This window comes from Loxodonta africana, chromosome 4 (assembly GCF_030014295.1).
Source record: "Loxodonta africana isolate mLoxAfr1 chromosome 4, mLoxAfr1.hap2, whole genome shotgun sequence".
NCBI lineage: Eukaryota > Metazoa > Chordata > Mammalia > Proboscidea > Elephantidae > Loxodonta > Loxodonta africana.
In genome coordinates, this window is record NC_087345.1 from 272557 (window position 1) to 291857 (window position 19301).

The 19301-nt window shown below is 51.5% G+C and overlaps 1 protein-coding gene across 2 annotated transcripts; it reads left to right on the forward strand.

Annotated features, from left to right (window-relative positions):
• On the forward strand, nucleotides 1-8076 carry CPT1B (carnitine palmitoyltransferase 1B). 2 transcript variants are annotated; one of them, XM_064283242.1, is made up of 18 exons: nucleotides 1-154; nucleotides 548-687; nucleotides 1012-1189; nucleotides 1399-1500; nucleotides 1680-1817; nucleotides 2091-2168; nucleotides 2782-2889; nucleotides 3017-3101; nucleotides 3468-3663; nucleotides 3868-4053; nucleotides 4481-4586; nucleotides 4665-4781; nucleotides 5106-5270; nucleotides 5350-5484; nucleotides 5979-6131; nucleotides 6939-7052; nucleotides 7533-7625; nucleotides 7731-8076. In XM_064283242.1, exons 1-18 carry the CDS (start codon nucleotides 14-16, stop codon nucleotides 7812-7814), a joined length of 2319 nt encoding a protein of 772 aa, XP_064139312.1. In that variant the 5' UTR covers nucleotides 1-13; the 3' UTR covers nucleotides 7815-8076. The 2 variants fall into 2 exon arrangements, with proteins under 2 accessions (XP_064139312.1, XP_064139311.1); XM_064283241.1 differs by having other exon boundaries at nucleotides 3468-4053.
• The last annotated feature ends 11225 nt before the right edge of the window (nucleotides 8077-19301 follow it).

The following is a 19301-nucleotide window of genomic DNA, read 5'->3' on the forward strand; positions in this document are numbered from 1 at the left end:
GCCAAAGCCCAGGATGGCGGAAGCACACCAGGCCGTGGCCTTCCAGTTCACGGTGACCCCTGATGGGGTCGACTTCCGGCTCAGTAGGGAGGCTCTGAAACACATCTACCTGTCTGGCATCAACTCCTGGAAGAAACGCCTGATTCGGATCAAGGTGGGCGCGGTGGTTCTTTGGCCAGGCCTCTTCCTTCCAGCAGGTGCAGAACAATCCTTGGGGAAGAGGCAGCTGCCAGGTGTCCCTCCCCAGACCGTAGCTGGCAGCCAAGCCCAACTCCCTCCCCTCGGAGTTCTGCAGGGTGACAGGCCTGGCGGTGCCGTTCAGGGCAGGTTGAAAGTGGTCATGGTGGGACCCGGCCAGTGATCAGTGCCGAAGGTATGAGTGTATGGACAGGGAAAACCAGACTTGAAGAATGATGAGAACAGCAGGTGTTGGGGGGTGGGTTGTTGCAGGAAGACGAGAGCCTCCTTCACCTCCTAGATGTCTGCTCACCTTGACTCCCCATTCTGCAAGAGACCCAGGAGAGCTATGCCCTGTTTTTGTCCACAGAATGGCATCCTCAGGGGTGTGTATCCTGGTAGCCCCACCAGCTGGCTGGTTGTCGTCATGGCAACCGTGGGGTCATCCTACTGCAACGTGGACATTTCTATGGGGTTGGTCAGTCGTATCCAGAGATGCATCCCTGATGGGTGAGAAGCAGGGCTTGGAGTTGGGCACAGGTGTCATAAGGGGGCAGGGGCAACACTCCTAAGGCCAGGGTTGGGGAGCTGAGACCAGATGCAGGACAGCGGCCCCTCCCCAGGGCCATTGTCATCTCTGTTCTGTCTCTGATGGTTAGTATTTGATGCACTCAGAGGAGTGGGTACCAGGGAGGTTCTGCTCCCTCTGCACCTACCCTGAAACAGGCCACAACCACAAAGTGACGTTCAACTCAGGAGGCATCAGAGGCACAGTCATAATGGCCCCGAGGCTGGCCCCGAGTGGACCCCAGCACCCCTCCCTGCCCCGCACAGGTGCAGCTTCTACCAGACCCCGCAGACCAAGGCACTTCTCAGCATGGCCATTTTCTCCACGGGGGTCTGGGCCACTGGCATCTTCTTTTTCCGCCAAACCCTGAAGCTGCTGCTTTCCTACCATGGCTGGATGTTCGAGATGCATGGCCAGACCAGCCACGTCACCAGGATCTGGGCTGTGAGCAGGGCTGGGCAAGGGTGCAGGGCCCACTGGGGCTTCTGAGCTAGAGGGAGAGGCAGGCGGGGTGCCAGTGCCCGGCCGTGTGGGTGCATCCTGGGGAGGGGGGATGGGACTGGTACACCTAGGCCCCAGCTCCTCAGGCGTCCCCGGTTTGTGTTCACTCTTTCTTCTGGCTTCTACCCCACACGCTGCCTCCTGTACCCCAGATTTGTATTCGCCTTCTGTCCAGCCGGAGGCCCATGCTCTACAGCTTCCAGACATCCCTGCCCACCCTTCCTGTGCCCAGAGTGTCGGCCACAATCCGGAGAGTGAGTCCTCTGGTCAGGGGGCAGGGGGCTGGACTCAGAACTTGCCTAAACCCAAGGGACTGCTCCTGAAAAGAGCAGACTTGAGAGTGATAGGCTGAAGGAGGGGGGAGAAAGGGGGCCAAGAGGGTCTGAGGCAGACTTTGCTATCGGGCTTCTACTGTGATACCTTGGCTGGACAGTACCTGGAATCTGTGCGGCCCTTGTTGGGTGACGAGGAATATTACCGCACGGAGACGTTGGCCAAGGAATTCCAGGACAAGACTGCCCCCCGGCTGCAAAAGTACCTGGTGCTCAAGTCTTGGTGGGCGACAAACTACGTGAGTCCCCTCACCCCAGGCGCTCTCCTCCTCACCTGCTTGTGTGCCCCAGCTGCCCTAGCCCTGCACCCGGCCTGGCCCCTCTGATCGCCCACTCACCCCGGGCGCTCTCCTCCTCACCTGCTCGTGTGCCCCGGCTGCCCAGCCCTGCACCCCGCCTGGCCCCTCTGATCTCCCACTCACCCCGGGTGCTCTCCTCCTCACCTGCTTGTGTGCCCCAGCCGCCCAGCCCTGCACCCCGCCTGGCCCCTCTAATTGCCCACTCACCCACAGGTGAGTGACTGGTGGGAAGAGTACATCTACCTGCGAGGCAGGAGCCCTCTGCCGGTGAACAGCAACTATTACATCACGGTAAGACCTGGAGCTCCAGTGGCTCTGTCTGTCCCCAGCTCTGAGTCTTAGGGCACGGGGCCCCAAGCAGCAGCCCACCATCCTGGTGACATGTGAGGGCTTATGGAGTGAGGCTTGAAGAAAAAGGAAGTAGAGGAGAGACCCTGTCACTGTCTCTCAGACAGGCCACAGGATCCTGTCCATCCTGCACACCATCACCAGGTAAATCCCCTCACTTCACGGATCCAGAACCAGACTGGAGCCCAGGCTGTCCTCTTAGAACTCAGGGTGTTGCCGTTGGACCCTGCTCCATGGGCCCCAACACCATCTGTGCCCACCAGCCTGTTTCCCCCTGCCCTGGAACCTATGTGTCTCTTGTCCTCTGCTGGAGTTCCCTCCTTGGCAAAAGCATCCTCCTCTCTTTTTCCGAAACTCACACACAACTATTCTATACCACAGGCTTTAAGCTGTTTTCTTAGCAGTGGAACCCTTTCTTCAAAATAGTAAAACCTAAGCCAATAAAATGGAATGTGAAAAAGGAGGGACCTTGAGTCACTGGCTGGTGTGGTCTTGGTTGGCTAGAAGCACCCGCCAGGTACCCTGCCACCCGCTGCAGGCTCTGCTCTCTCCCCAGGACTTTGTGCTCATCAGGCCTACGGAGGTGCAGGCTGCCCGCCTGGGGAACATTGTCCATGCCATGATCTTGTATCGCCGTAAGCTGGACCGGGAAGAGATCAAGCCTGTGAGTGGGACAAGCTGGGGTGGGGCTGGTGGAAGGGAGGCCATGTCCAAGCCTCGGGCCTTCCTCACAGGTGATGGCACTGGGGATGGAGGGGCAGCCGTGTTCAAGCCTTGGACCTTCCCCACAGGTAATGGCACTGGGTATCGTGCCCATGTGCTCCTATCAGATGGAGAGGATGTTCAACACCACCCGGATCCCGGGCAAGGAGACAGGTGCCGCCCCACTGCCTGCTGTTACTGCTGGGATCTCCAGGGCTCGCCGGGCCTGGGCCTGGGGTCAAGGGAGTAAATGTAGGAGGTGGTAGAGGAAGGGGTGAGCTCAGGCCCAGGGTCTGGCAGGCCTGCAGCACTCTGTTTATAGGGCTTCATTTCTCAGGGCTTCAGTTCCCTCTACTCTGAAGCACCTGGCAGAATGAGGGGTATGAAGACATCTTGAGTGCCTGGCACGGTCTGTGTGCCAGTGGGTGAAGGAAGGCAGGTGGAGGCCAGGCCAGAGGAGGACCTGAGGGCCACATGGGGAGGGCATCTCCCCCGGGCCCCCCACCCTGCCTCAGCACCCACCCACCTCATCTGCCCTAGACCTGCTGCAGCACTTAGGGGACAGCAGGCACGTGGCTGTCTACCACAAGGGCCGCTTCTTCAAGGTGTGGCTCTATGAGGGCTCACAGCTGCTCAAGCCCCGAGACCTGGAGATGCAGTTCCAAAGGATACTGGACGACCCCTCCCCACCGCAGCCCGGGGAGGAGAAGCTGGCGGCCCTCACGGCCGGCGGGAGGTACGGGTGGAAGAGCACCACGAGGAGAGGCTGCCTGGCCTTGTTTGTCACCCAAACCAGGGCCCTTGGTGGTGAGAGGGCATCCCCTGGGCTGTTCTGCACCCCACACCGATGGGCAGCAGTTAGACCAGCTGCCTCCAGGCCAGCTCCCCGAAGGCACCATCCCCTGCACCCTCCCACCCAGCGCCGCCCCTGTGTCCTCAGGGTTGAGTGGGCTGAGGCTCGCCAGGCCTTCTTTAGCTGCGGCAAGAACAAGACTGCCTTGGAGACCATCGAGCGGGCTGCCTTCTTTGTGGCCCTGGACGAAGAGCCCCACTGCTATGACCCCGAGAATGAGGCCAGCCTCAGCCTCTACGGCAAGGCACTGCTTCATGGCAGCTGCTATGACAGGTGCACCCCCGTCCTTCTGCCCACCCACCCAGTCGTGTTCCCCCCAAGCTCTGCACCCCCATCCCTCTGCCCCCCCCGGCCCTGTAGCCCCCCTACCCGGTCGTGTTCCCCCCCAGGTCTGCTCCCCCGTCCCTCTGCTGCCCCCGGCCCTGTAGCCCCCCCAGCTCTGCACCCCCGTCCCTCTGCCCCCCTGGCCTGTAGCCCCCCACCCAGTTGTGTCCCCCCCAGCTCTGCTCCCCGTCCCTCTAGCCCCCCAACCTGTTCGTGTTCCCCTCAGCTCTGCACCCCCATCCCTCTGCCCTCCCCGGCCCTGTAGCCCCCGCCCCGGTCGTGTTCCCCCCAGCTCAGCTCCCCCAGCCCTGCCACCATTCCGACTTTGTCACTCCCACTTCTCAGCCCCCTCTCAGGCCTCTACATCTTTCTGCAGGTGGTTTGACAAGTCCTTCACTCTCATCTGCTTCAAGAATGGCCAGATGGGCCTCAACGCAGAACACGCGTGGGCAGACGCCCCCATCATAGGGCATCTCTGGGAGGTAGCAGCAGGGCAGGTCCTTGGGGGCAGGCTGGGAGGGGACATGGCCAACCCCTTAGCCTTACCCCTCTCTTTTCAGTTTGTATTGGCTACTGACGCCTTATACTTGGGCTACACGGAGACTGGGCATTGCCTGGGCAAAGTAAACCCCGTGCTGTCACGTCCTCAGCGGCTGCAGTGGGACATTCCAGAGCAGGTGGGTCAGGGCCCCACGCAGGTGCACAGGCCAAGAGGGGCCGGGAGCAGGGAGACCTCTGCTTCCTCCCTTCTGCCCGCTGGTGCTGAGGGGGAGGGCAGGACTCCTCAGGGAGCATGTGGGTCCCAGACTGACCAAAGGGAGGTCAGAGCCCCAGGGCCAGCAGGGGTAGCAAAGGTGTGAGGTCCACCTGCCCTGCCCCAGCCACAGCCGGCCCAGACCATCCTTCAAGTTTGCTTTCATCACCTCTCTGCTGACCTCAGGGTGCCCTGAGAGGCATACCAGCCCCTCCTCTCCCTCACCACACTTTTGGTTTCTTGGCAGTGCCAGGTGGCCATCGAGCGCTCCTACCAGGTGGCCAAGGCCCTGGCAGACGATGTGGAGCTGTACTGCTTCCAGTTCCTGCCCTTTGGCAAAGGTCTCATCAAGAAGTGCCGCACCAGCCCCGACGCCTTTGTGCAGATTGCCCTGCAGCTGGCACACTTCCGGGTGAGCACATGGCCCAGCCAGGCAGGCAGGCGAGGGGCAAGCCAGCCACCTGCTGGAACCACCCCTCTGTGTTCCTCAGGATAGGGGCAAGTTTTGCCTGACCTACGAGGCCTCAATGACCAGAATGTTCCGGGAGGGACGGACCGAGACGGTGCGGTCCTGTACCAGCGAGTCTTCAGCCTTCGTGCAGGCCATGGTGGAGGGCCACCACATGGTGAGGTCCCACCTATACCCACCCAATTCACGGGGTGGGGGCCACGTGGTGAGGACCCCACCTCCACCCACCCACCCAGGGTCAGGGCCATGTGGTGAGACACCCCACCTCCACCTGCACCCTGCAGAGGTCAGGGCCACGTGGTGAGATACTCCACGTATCTCTGGGTAAGGGTCACGTGGTGAGACACCTCACCTATCTTGTGGTAGGGCCATGTGGTAAGGTCCCCCACCACCACCTGTCCCCCACCACCACCTGTCCCCCACAGGGGTCAGGGCCAAGTGGTGAGGTACCCTTATCCCTGCTCGCCTTGGGGTGGGTGCCACATGGTGAAGACACCCACCCCCACCCACTCTGGGGATTAGGCCCACATGCTGAGACACCCCCACTCACTTCAGGGATCAGGACGATGTGGTGAGACACCCCCACCCTCACCCACCTCAGGGGTCAGGCCCTTGGGGTGGGGGCTACCTTCACCCTCCACTTCTCCCCAGAAAGCAGACCTCCAGGATCTCTTTCGGAAAGCATCTGAGAAGCACCAGCACATGTACCGCCTGGCCATGACAGGGGCTGGAATTGACAGGCATCTCTTCTGCCTCTACTTGGTCTCCAAGTATCTGGGGGTCACGTCTCCTTTCCTGGCCGAGGTCAGTGTCCTCTGTCTCTCTGCCCTTCCAGACCAGGGGCCACCCTGGCAGGCTGGTCTGATTCCATCCTAGCTCTCCAGTCGTGGTCTGCACAGAAATCACACGGACAGTCTGATCAGTGAGACAAACAGATAAAAGATGAGATCTGTCGGCAGGGATCCTGTTAGAGAGAATGGGGGGTGTCAGGGAAAGCCTCTTCCTAAGGTTGCCAGAAGTGAGGGGGAGAGCAGGAAATAACCAGTGCCTAGACTTCAAGACCAGGCGAGCTGGTGCTCTTGAGGGACAGGGAGCCTGGGATGCAGCATAATGGGAGGTGTAGGAGAGGGGAGGGCAGAGCAGAGTGGTGGGAGGGCAGAGGGCACAGGAGAGAGGCGGGGAGGGGGTGCAGGGCAGAGCAGGGGGCCATAGGACAGGAGGTGGGGGGAGGAACAGCGGGAGGGGTGCAGGAGGTAGGGCGGAGCAAGAGGGGGTAAGAGAGGAGGCTGGGGGGATGGAGCAGGGGGCTGTGTAGGAGAGGAGGTGGTGAGCAGAAAAGGAGGGAACATAGGCGAGGAGGCTGGTGCGGGGTGGAGGGTAGCATCAGGTGTAGGAGAGGAGGTGGTGGGCAGAAAAGGAGGGAGCACAGGCGAGGAGGCTGGTGCGGGGTGGAGGGTAGCATCAGGAAGCGTCTGCCCTCACATTCACTCAGGTGTGTGCTAAATGCGTGAGATCTGAGTGCTGTGGCCTCCCTGCTCAGGCACCACTTGTCACACAGGTGTTTAAGCAGGAGCTTGCGTGAGGTCTGACTGTGTGGCTTTTCCGTTGCAGGTGCTGGAAGAACCCTGGCGCCTCTCCACCAGCCAGACTGCCCAGTTCCAGATCCGCATGTTTGACCCAGAGCAGTACCCCCGTCACCTTGTCGCTGGAGGTGGCTTTGGCCCCGTGAGTGCACATGGCGGGGCAGGAGGGCAGAATGGGGCAAGGGACGGTGGGAAGCACCAGGATGCGAGGTGAGGTCAGATAGGGCAGGGAGCCCCAATTCCTGTGTGGAGATAGGCAGAAGGTGCCAGAGACCCCACCTGCGCTAACCCCTGCCCACTGAGCCATGCTTATCTGGGAGTCAGCACTCCCTCTAAAATGCCAAGGCTAATGAGATGCCAGAGATCCCCTTGGAGGAAGAAGATAAGACTGATCCTGAGGGAGGGAAGAGAACACGGGAAGTCTGGGTTCTTGGCAGTCAGGATGGCAAGGGAGAGTTCTTGAGTTTCCACCATGTTCCTGGGGGCAGTCCTGAGCTCATCTCAGGGGTGGAGCCCCTCCCTTCCAGTTCCTGTGGACAAAGCATTTATAGTATTATTCTGGCTCTCAAATGGTTTAGATTCAATTGTCACTTCTTCTCCCCATCCCTCCTGCTGCCCTCAGGTAGCGGATGATGGCTATGGGGTTTCTTACATGATCGCAGGGGAGAACACCATCTTCTTCCACGTCTCCAGCAAGTTCTCAAGCTCAGAAACGGTGAGTGTCCCTCTGCACCCAGGGCTGGGTGCGATGCTGCTGGGGGAAGCTAGGGACAAAGGCATGGGGCCAGCCAGCAGGCACACTGAGCTCTCTGCCCCACAGAATGCCCAGCGCTTTGGGAACCATATCCGCCAAGCCCTGATGGACATTGCAGATCTTTTCCAAGTGCCCAAGGCTGCCCGCTGAGGATTGGAGATGTGGCCAGCTGTCCTTTCATCCCCATGCCATGGAAGGAAGGGGCCCATGGCCAGCTCGTGGCATGTGTGAGTGGCCATGCAGGGGTCTCAGGCTCGGAAGAACAGTACTGGCAGCAGGGTCCTCCTGGCCAGATGCTGTTTCCGAGGACCAAGGTGCTGGAGGTGGGATTGGAGTCAGGATGGAATTTGACTTTTCTTGGTAGATGTTAATAAAAATAAGGCTGTAATTCTCTCTTAGCCCTTGGGTACCTGTGTCTGTGTGTTTTTTTTTTTTGGGGGGGGGAATAGGCAGCCCCCCCGCCCAGCTCAGCCCTAGAGGGGCAGGGGACAGGCTGGGACTGGGAGGTGATTGGGAAGGTCTGCGACGGCCTTGAGGTGTGGCTCTGCTGGTGACATGGGCTCCTGAGACAGGTGTCCACGCCCACTCTAAACCCAGTACCAAACCCAGTGCCGTCGTGTTGATGCCGACTCATAGCGACCCTATAGGACAGAGTAGAACTGCCCCATAGAGTTTCCAAGGAGAACCTGGTGGATTTGAACTGCCAACCCTTTGGTTAGCAGCCGTAGCACTTAACCACTACGTCACCAGGGTTTCCACGGCACCAGGGTTTCCACACCCACTCTAGCTGGAATAAATTCCTGCTTCGTAACCTTCACCCTTCCCGAGGCCACTTCTGTTTATTTGCCAGTCCTGCACGGGTCCCCGTGCCTGTCCTGGCCTTTGTTGAACAGAGTTTACAGAGCATCCCATGTGCCTGCGGACTGCCCCCCCCGCCCGCCCCCGCCAGTAGGTGAGGGAGGCACGGGTTGAGGTGGAGACGAGGCTTGGGAAGAATCAGTTTACGAGCATGTACTGAGTGCCTCCGTGCCCACTGGGGGCATCTGTGAACGAAACCAACCAAGGAAACCCCCCTGTCGAGCTGAGTCCAGTGGTGGAGACAGCAGTGACCCGATGAATGGGTGAAGTCTGCGGCGTATGCGCTGGCAGTGGGTGCTGCGGAGGAAAATAAATGGGGGAACACGGGGGGTGAGTGGCGATTTCAGACAGGGTGGCTGAAGGAGATGAGGGAGCAAGCCGTACAGACATCTAAAGGAAGACTATTCCCTTGGTGAGGGCACAGCACGAGCAAGTACCTTGAGGTGCCAGGAGCCTGCTGTAATGGACGGACAGCGAGGGGGCCTTGAAGGTAGGCAAATCCGAGGAGTCCGGAGGTATGGGGGTGAGGAGGGGGTCAGGGAGTCTGGAGATCTGCATTAAAGAAATTCTAGCACCTATAACAGATAAAGCCTGAAATCTCGGTGGTTTCACCAAATAGAAGCTTAATTCTTGCTAAAATCAAATCCAGTCAGGAGCAGTGGGGGACTCCCCATGCCTCCCCCATGCCTCCCCTTCCTGACTCCTCCCCAAGGAGGCAGGCTGACAGCCTCCAACATCCTGCCCTCAAGGGAGAAGACAGAGATGGTGGCTCCTGGAGGCTGTTATGGCCTGGCAGGGAAGTGATATATAGCACTTCCACCCATATTCCACTGGGGAGAACTCAAGTCATATGTGAATGGGATGTACAAGGGCACCCATGGGCAGAACAGACATCTCCAGGATTCCCAGAGAGCCCAGGCATATTGGTTGTCTTAGTTTCCTAGTGCTGCCATAACAAATATCACAAGTGAGTGACTCTGAAGAGAGGAAATTTGTTTTCTCAGTTCAGGAGGCTAGAAATCCAAATTCAGGGCATGTCTCTGTGGGGAGGGGAGGTCCTTCCTTGTCTCTTTCAGCTGCTAGTAGCTGCCAGCAATGCTTAGCATCCTTTTGCTTATACACGGGTCCTCACATGGCATTTGTCTCCCTGCTGTGTGTGTCTCTGTGTCTATTCAGGCCTTTTTATAACTCAGAAGTGATTAGGTTTAGGACACATCCTACACTTGTAAAACATTAACATAATAAAAGAAAACTCTATTTCTAAACAGAATCATCCACAGATGCAAGGGCCAGGGTTTCAGTACATATTGAGGAGGAAACAATTCAATTCATAACATTCCACCCTCTGATCCCCCAAAATTCAGGTCTTTCCCACATGCAAAATCCATTCACCTTATCACAATGGTTGACTGGCCTGCCTCTGCTAGGCGAGGCTGTCACATTGATCTTCTGCCCCTCCCCAAGAGCCCTGTGATCCAGTCACTCTCCCCTCCCCCAAATGAGGCATGCTCACTCCTACTTTTGCCTTTGTACTTGCTGGACCTTCTGCCCGGAATCCTTTGCCTTTTCTTAGCCTGGTAAACACCTACTCTTCCCCGGAGCTGTTCCATTACCCCATCAAAGTTTTCTGTGATTCATGTTTTTCTGGGGTGCTATATCCCCCAGAAATGGAGCCCTGGTGGCACAGTAGTTAAGCGTCTGGCTGCTAACCAAAAGGTCAGCAGTTTGAATCCATCAGCCGCTCCTTGGAAACCCTATTGGGACAGTTCTACTCTGTCCTATAGGGTCCTAATGAGCCGGAATAGACTCGATGGCAATGGTTTGGTTTTTGTTTATATCGGGAATAAATTCTGGGCAACTAAGTGAATGATTGGAAGTATGCAAGGTATCTCACAGGTGGGAAGGGACAGACAAAAACCCAAGCTGGGAAGGGGTAGGAACCTGGGAGCTTGGGGAGGTGATGTGGCCCACCCAGCAGTCTCCTCTATGACAGGTGAGTGCTCTCTCTGTCAGACCAGCTGGCTTGATTCCAGCCATTACTCCTGCTCTGCAACCAGGCTGCTCAGGGGTCAAAATCCCTACAGAGAGAGTCCAGTGTGTTCCAGGTGTGGGGAATCTCAAACATAAGGTGTCCCAGATGTTCAAAACTGAAGTTACCTACCTTCCACACTGGCTTCTCCTCCACTCTTCTCATCTCAGCCAGCGCCCCACCCTCCACCCATTAACCTATCCCTTCCTTCTCCCTCCCCTCCCACATCACCAAGCCCAGTCAAGTCCACCTTCTAAGTGGCCTTTGACTCTAAGCAGTTCCCTCCAGGTGGCCACCACCTCCACCAGCCATGCCTCCATCATCTCCCATGCAACAGCAGCAATAGCTATGGTCCATCTCCACCCTCTGGCCTCAGACCTGACCACACCCTCTGCTGCGTCCCACCCTTCTAAAGTGCCCCATCGCTCTATGAATAAAGGCCCAGCTCCTCGGACTGACCCCTACAGGCCCGGTGATCAGGTTTCTGGATACTGTTCCCTCCAGTTTTGTCTCCACCAGAGCTTCCGGTGCCAATCTCTGTTGGTGGTTTGTGCACCCCCTGCCTGAAGGCCAGGAGGGCTGGACAGACCCTCACCTCCCTTAGCCTCAGCTTTCTCCTCTGTAAGAACACTGTTTTGACCATGCATGGTGGTTGTGAAGATTCAAAATATTTGGGCGTTCAGCCCTCACACCTACTGCACAAATGTTTGCCAGCACCTGCTCTATGTCAACTATGTCCTGGGCACTAGGGACGCTGGGTCAGCAAGACAGACAAGGCCCTGCATTCACGGCCTCTCAAGGAACCCAGGGGAGCCGTGGAGGTGCCAAGTCAGTGGGAGCCTGAGACTCCGCGTCTCATCTCCAGTCTCCCCCAACCCTAAGACCTTCACTCACTTCCGGCACTTGCCTACGTGAAACCACGAGGCCAGCACGCGAGGCCTGCTGGGAGGGCGAGGTCACATGCCTGGAGCCACTCCCCTTCCGCTCGGAGACTTGCCAATAAGGGCCTGCGGCCAACTCCGGGGGTGGGTCAAGTAACGGAAATGCGTGGGACTTCGACGTGTCATTTCCGGGAGCCTCTGCGGAGCTGACGGAGCTCCCGCCAAGCGGGAGGTGAGCAGGGAGGTGGGGTGGGGGCGGGGGTGAGGGTGGGCGGGGGCGGGGGTGAGGCTGGGGGGGTGGGGGGTCGGTGCCTGTCACAGCGTGTCCCTCCCAGGGCTTCGCATCCTGGACCCAAACTCCACACACCGTGACTCCTCTCATAGCAGACCCTCACCCCCCACACCCTGACCCCTTACCCCACACACCTCAGAATCTTACCCCTTAGGCCCCTCACCCCTCAGGCCCTCACGCTTCCGACCCGTCACCCTACACACTTCAGAGCCCTCACCCCCTGACCCCTGACCCCTCACCTCTCTGATCTCTCACTTCTCACCCGCAACCCTTCACATTCTTTCCCCTCATATCCTCATCACTCACTGTGGACCCCTCACCACACATACCCAGACCCCTCACCCCGGGCTGTCACCTCCCCCATACCCTTCACACCATAGACTCATTCTCACCCCCCACACCTCCTGATTTCACCCAGCTCCTCACAGTCCGACCCTTTGCCCCACACACTCTTGATCCCCGATTCCACACACCACCTCACATCCCACACCCCTCCAGCCTGCAAACCACCTCAGGCTTCATAACAGTAGTGGTCCCAGATCCTTCACACCCTTCTAACTTCCAGGACTCCCCCTCCCACACATCACAGTCACATCTATTCGCACTCTACTCACGCTTCGAAACCTCTGCCCCTCACAAAAGAATGAATCTTGGATCCAAACACCACTCATGTCCCTTCAAATTTCTCATTCCAAGAGGAATCTCAAAACCAAAAAACAAACAAAAAAATCTGTTGTCATCAAGTTGATTCTGACTCATAGTGACCCTATAGGACTGGGTAGAATTGCCCCATAGGGTTTCCAAGGAGCAGCTCATGGATTGGAACTGCCAGCTCTTAACCACTGCTGATTTGAGCTGTTTTTGTCTCTCACCTGCATCATTCCAGTGTCCTAACTAGTCTCCCGAACTCCTCCTGAATCATACAGGCTGTTCTCAACCTAGTGATTTATTTGTAAATCAGATGTAATGTAGATGTAAAATAGTGATCTACTTGCAAACCTGATGTAAATCAGATTACAGGCTCCCATCTCACTAGAGAAAAAGCCAAAGTCTGTTCAGTGGCCTACAAGATCCTCCATAATCCCGCCCCAACGTTTTGATCTCATCTCTTATTGCTCTCCCCTTTACTCCCTTGACATCAGCTATACTGGCCTCATGGCTGTTCCTCCATGTTGTCCACAGGCTTCTACCTCAAGGTCCTTGTTCTCACTGTTTCCTCTGCCTGGAGTGCTCTTTTCCTGGATATCTACATGGCTCATTCCTCTACTTCCTCCAGGACCTTAGTCAAAACAACTTCAGCGTGGCCTTCCCTTCTCATTTATTTAGATTGTAGCCACCAACAATCACATACTCCCCTCACGCCACCCTATCTCTGGTTGACTTTTTCCTGAGTATTTATCACCTCCTAATTTTTCACTTGTTCATCTGGTTTACTGTCTGCCCTCCCCCATCACCCAGCTAGGATATAAGCTCCATGAGGCCAGGGTTTTTAATCTGTTTTATCCCTAGAATCTAGCATCCCACCCACTGCCGGCGAGTCGATTCCGATTCATAGCGACCCTATAGGACAGAGTAGAACTGCACTGCACTGTAGAATTTCCAAGGAGCGGCTGGGGGATTCAAACTGCCGACCTTTATGGTTAGCAGCCGTAGCACTTAACCATTACGCCACCAGGGTTTCCGAATCTAGCATAGCGCCCAATAAATATGTGTTGAATGAATGGATAACAAAATATACTTAGAACTTTACAGCTTAAGTGAACAAGTAGCCTGCATGACAGATTTTAATGGGGTCATTACCTAACTGTCTTGCCTTCAGACAGATTTTTGTAACCACTGCCCAGATGACAGAATTATTTTATTGCATTTTGCATTTCTTGGCTCTTACTTAAGAAAACCATAAAGATTTACAGTTAAAGTCTTGAGTTCTATCCCTTGATCTCTTTTCATCTTATCTTTTGGAAATACATAACTCATGCAAATTTTAGGTAATCTAAATTCTGGATCTCTCAAGGCTTTGTTCAGTTGTTTGGTCACAGTTTAGAACTGGATGGGACCGGAGGTAGTCAGGAGCTAAATTATGAAGGTCCTTGCATCAGTAATAAACAGATTGCATTTTATCCTGAAAGAAGTAGGGAGCTATTGAAGAGTTTTAAACAGGTCAGAAAAGATCCCTCTGGGTGTCGCCTGGGAAGTGGATCAGATGCGATCAAACTATAAGCAGGAAAACCACTTAGCAGGCTCTGACAGTAGTCCAGGTGAAAGAAAAACCAGCACCACTAATTCCAAACTTTTGCCTTAACTCCAGTCCCGTATATTCAACTGCCTAGTTGAATCTCCACCTGGAGGCCTTTTGTTGTTAGGCGCCATCGAGTCAGTTCCAACTCAGAGTGACCCCATGTACAACAGATGGAAACACTGCCTGGTCGTGCACCATCCTTACAATTGCTGTTATGCTTGAGCCCATTGTTGTAGCCACTGTGTCAGTCCATCTCATCGAGGGTCTTCCTCTTTTTCACTGACCCTCTATCTACTCCATCAAACCATGATGTCTTTCTCCAGGGACTGGCCCTTCCTTATAACATGTCCAAAGTATGTGAGATGAAGTCTTGCCATCCTTGCTTCTAATGAGCATTCTGACTGTACTTCTTCCAAGACATATTTGTTCATTCTTCTGGCAGTCCATGGTATGTATATTCAATGCTCTTCACCAACACCGTAATTCAAAGACATCAATTCTTCTTCAGTCTCCTTAATTCATTGTCCAACTTTTGCATGCATGTGATGGCTTGGGCCAGGTGCACCTGAGTCCTTAAAGTGACAATTTTGCTTTTTAACACTTTAAAGAGGTCTTTTGCAGCAAATTTGCCCCATTCAGTGCATTATTTGATTTTTTTTATTGTGCTTTAAGTGAAAGTTTACAAATCAAGTCAGTCTCTCAAAATGCAACTTATATACATCTTGTTATATACGCCTAGTTGCTCCCCCCTAATGAGACAGCACACTCCTTCTCTCCACCCTGTATTTTTGTGTCCATTCAGCCAGCTTCTGTCCCCCTTGACCTTCACATCTCCCCTCCAGGCAGGAGCTGCCCACGTAGTCTCATGTGTCTGCTTGATCCAAGAGGCTCACTCCTCACCAGTATCATTTTTCTTACAGTCCAGTCCAATCCCTGTCTGAAGAGTTGGCTTTGGGAATGGTTCCTGTCTTAAGCTAACAGGACCATGAACTCCAGGGTCCTTCTAGTCTTATTCAGACCATTAAGTCTGGTCTTTTTACGAGAATTTGAGGTCTGTATCCCACTGCTGTCCTGCTCCTTCAGGGATTCTCTGTTGTGTCCCTGTCATGGCAGTCATCGGTTGTAGCCGGGCACCATCTAGTGCTTCTGGTCTCAGGCTGATGTGGTCTCTGATTTATGTGGCCTTTTCTGTCTCTCGGGCTCATAACTACCTTATGTATTTGGTATTCTTCATTCTCCTTTCCTCCACATGGGTTGAGACCAATTGATGCATTTCAGATGGACGTTTGCTAGTGTTAAGACCCCAGATGTCACTCACCAAAGGGGGATGCAGAATGTTTTCTTAATACATTTTCTTATGCCAGTTGACCTAGATATCCCCTGAAACCATGGTCCCCAAACCCCTGCCTCTGCTATGCTGGCCTTCGAAGTGTTCGGTTTATTGAGGACACTTCTTTGCTTTTGGTTTACTCCAGTTGTGCCGACCTCTCCTGTATTGTGTGTTGTCTTTCCCTTCACCTAAGTTAGTTCTTGTCTACTATCTAATTAGTGAATACACCTCCTCCACCCTCCCTCCCTTCCCCCTCTCGTAACCATCAAAGAATATTTTCTTCTCTGTTTAAACTATTTCTTGAGTTTTTATAATAGTGGTCTCATACAGTATTTGTCCTTTTGCAACTGATTAATTTCACTTAGCATAATACTTTCCAGATTCCTCCATGTTATGACATGTTTCACGGATTCCTCACTGTTGTTTATTGATGCGTAGTATTCTATTGTGTGAATATACCATAATTTATTTATCCATTCATCCGTTGATGGGCACCTTGGTTGCTTCCATCTTTTTGCTATTGTAAACAGTGCTGCAGTGAACATGGGTGTGCATATATCTGTTGTTTTAAAGGCACTTATTTTTCTAGGATATATTCCAAGGAGTGGGATTGCTGGATCGTATGGTACTTCTATTTCTAGCCTTTAAGGAAGCGCCAAATCAATTTCCAAAGTGGTTGTACCATTTTACATTCCCACCAGCAGCATATAAGTGTTTCAGTCTCTCCATAGCCTCTCCAACATTGATTATTTTGTGTTTTTTGGATTAATGCCAGCCTTGTTGGAGTGAGATGGAATCTCATTGAAGTTTTGATTTGCATTTCTCTAATGGCTAATGATCATGAGCATTTCCTCATGTATCTGTTAGCTACCTGAATGTCTTCTTTAGTGAAGTCCTGTTCATATCCTTTGCCCATTTTTTAACTGGGTTGTCTTTTTGTTATTGAGTTTTTGCAGTAACATGTAGATTTTAGAGATCAGGCACTGACTGGAAATGTCATAGCTAAAAACTTTTTCCCAGTCTGTAGGTAATCTTTTTACTCTTTCAGTGAAGTGTTTGAACGAGCATAGGTGTTTGACTTTTAGGAGCTCCCAGTTATCTAATTTCTCTTCTGGTGTTTGTACATTTCTAGTAATGTTTTATGTACTGTTTATGCCATATATTAGGGCTTCTAGCGTTGTCCCTTTGTTTTCTTCCATGATCTTTATCGTTTTAGATTTTATATTTAGGTCTTTGATCCATTTTGAGTTAGTTTTTGTGCATGGAGTGAGCTATGGGTCCTGTTTCATTTTTTTTGCAGGTGGATATCTGGTTATGCCAGCACCATTTCTTAAAGAGACTGTCTTTTCCCCGTTTAACTGACTCTGAGCCTTTGTCAAATATCAGCCGCTCATTTGTGGATGGATTTATGTCTGGATTCTCAATTCTATTCCGTTGGTCTATCTATCTGTTGTCGTACTAGGACCAGGCTGTTTTGACTACTGTGTCAGTAAAATATGTTCCAAAATCAGTTAGTGTGAGGCCTCCCACTTTGTTCTTCTTTTTCAGTAATGCTTTACTTATCTGGGGCCACTTTCCTTTCCATATGAAGTTGGTGATTTGTTTTTCCATCTCATTAAAAAATGTCACTGGTATTTAGATTGGGATTGCATCGTATCTATAGATTGCTTTGGGCAGAATAGACATTTTTACAATTTTGAGTCTTCCTATCTACAAGCAAGGTATGTTTTTCCACTTATATAGGTCTCTTTTAGTAGTGTCTTACAGTTTTCTTTGTATAGGCCTTTTACATCTCTGGTTAGATTTATTCCTAAGTATTTTATCTTTTTGGGGGCTACTGTAAATGTTATAGATTTGGTGATTTCCTCTTCAATGCTCTCTTTGTTGGTGAAGAGGAATCCGAGTGATTTATGTATGTTTATCTTGTATCCTGATACTCTGCTAAACTCTTCTATTAGTTTCAGTAGTTTTCTTGAAGATTCCTTAGGGTTTTCTATGTATAAACTCATGTTATCTGCAAACAGAGATACTTTTACTGCTTCTTTGTGAATTTGGATGCCCTTTATTTCTTTATCTAGCCTAACAGCTCTGGCTGGGATCTCCAGCACAATGTTGAATAAGAGTAGTAATAAAGGGTATTGTTGTCTGGTTCCTGTCCTCATTTGGAATGCTTTCAGACTCTCTCCATTTAGGATGATGTTGGCTGTTGGCTTTGTATAAATGCCCTTTATAATGTTTAGGAATTTTTCTTGTATTCCTATTTTGCTGAAAGTTTTTATCCTGAATGGGTGTTAAATTTTGTCATATGCCCTTTCTGCATCAATTGATAAGATCATGTGGTTTTTTGTCTTTTGTTTTATTTCTGTGATGGATTGCATTGATTGTTTTTCTAATATTGAGCCATCCCTGCATACCTGGTATGAGCCCCACTTTGACATGGTGAATTACTTTTTTGTTATGTTGTTGAATTCTATTGGCCAGAATTTTGTTCAGGATTTTTGTGTCTAAGTTCATGAGGGATATAGGTCTGTAATTTTCCTTTTTTGTGGAGTCTTTACCAGTTGGTATCAGGGTTATGCTGGCTTCATAGAATGAGTTTAGGAGTATTCCATCCTTTTTTATGCTCTGAAATACCTTTAGTAATAGTGGTGTTAACTCTTCTTTGAAAATTTGGTAGAATTCTCCACAGAAGCTGTCAGGGCCAGGGCTTTTCTTTTTTGGGAGTTTTTAAGTTACTTTTTCAATCTCTTCTTTTGTTATGGGTTTATTTAGTCGTTCTACCTCTGTTTGTGTTAGTTTAGGTAGGTAGTGTGTTTCTAGAAATTTGTCCATTTCCTCTAGGTTTTCAAATTTGTTGGAGTACAACTTTTCATAGTACTCTGTTATGATTCTTTTAATTTTACTTGGGTCTGTTGTGATATTGCTCATCTCATTTCTTATTCAGATTATTTGTTTCATCTCCTGTTTTTCTTTTGTCAGTCTGGCTAATGGTTTATCGATTTTGTTAATCTTTTCAGAGAACCAGCTTTTGGTCTTGTTAACTCTTTCAATTGTTTTTCTATTCTCTATTTCATTTAATTCTCCTCTAATTTTTATTATTTGCTTTATTCTAGTACCCGAAGGTGTCTTTTGTTGCTCTCTATTTGTTCAAGTTGTAGAGATAATTCTTTGATTTTGGCCCTTTCTTCTTTTTGTATGTGTGCATTTATTGATATAAATTGACCTCTGAGCGCTACTTTCACTGTGTCCCAAGGGTTCTGATAGGAAGTGTTTTCATTCTCATTGGAGTCTATGAATTTCTTTATTCTGTCCTTAATTTGTTCTATAATCTGATCTTTTTTGAGCAAAGTGTTGTTTGGTTTCCATGTGTTTGATTTTTTTTCCCTGATTCTTCTGTTATTGACTTCTGGTTTTATGGGTTTATGGTCAGAGAAGATGCTTTGTAATATTTCAGTGTTTTGGATGCTGTTAAGGCTTGCTTTATAACCTAATATATGGTCTATTTGAGAGAATGTTCCCTGTGCATTGGAAAAGAAAGAATACTTGGATGCTTTGGGTGGAGAGTTCTGTATACGTCTATGAATTAAAGTTGGTTAATTGTGGCATTTAGCTCTTCCATGTCTGTGTTGAGCTTCTTTCTGGATGTTCTGCCCTTCACTGAAAGTGGTTTGTTGGTCTCCTACCATTATCGTGGAGTTCTCTATCTCACTTTTCAATGCTGTTAGAGTGTGTTTTACGTATCTTGAAGCCTTGTCGTTGGGCGCATAAATATTTAATATGGTAATACCCTCCTGGTATATTGTCCCTTTAATCGTTATGTAGTGTCCTTTTTTATCCTTTGTGGTATATTTAAGCTTGAAGTCTGCTTTGTCAGAAATTAGTATAGCCACTCCTGCTCTTTTTTTGATTGTTGTTTGCTCAATATATATTTTTCCATCCTTTTAGTTTGTTTGTGTTTCAAGTCTCAGGTGTGTCTCTTGTAGGCAGCATATAGATGGATCGTGTTTT

Coding starts and splice junctions, on each gene's coding strand:
- CPT1B (XM_064283241.1), top strand. CDS start 14: ATGGCGGAAGCACACCAGGCCGTGGCCTTCCAGTTCACGGTGACCCCT. Junction 1,190..1,398: donor ACGTCACCAGGATCTGGGCT/GTGAGCAGGGCT, acceptor CCTGTACCCCAG/ATTTGTATTCGCCTTCTGTC. Junction 6,132..6,938: donor CGTCTCCTTTCCTGGCCGAG/GTCAGTGTCCTC, acceptor TTTCCGTTGCAG/GTGCTGGAAGAACCCTGGCG.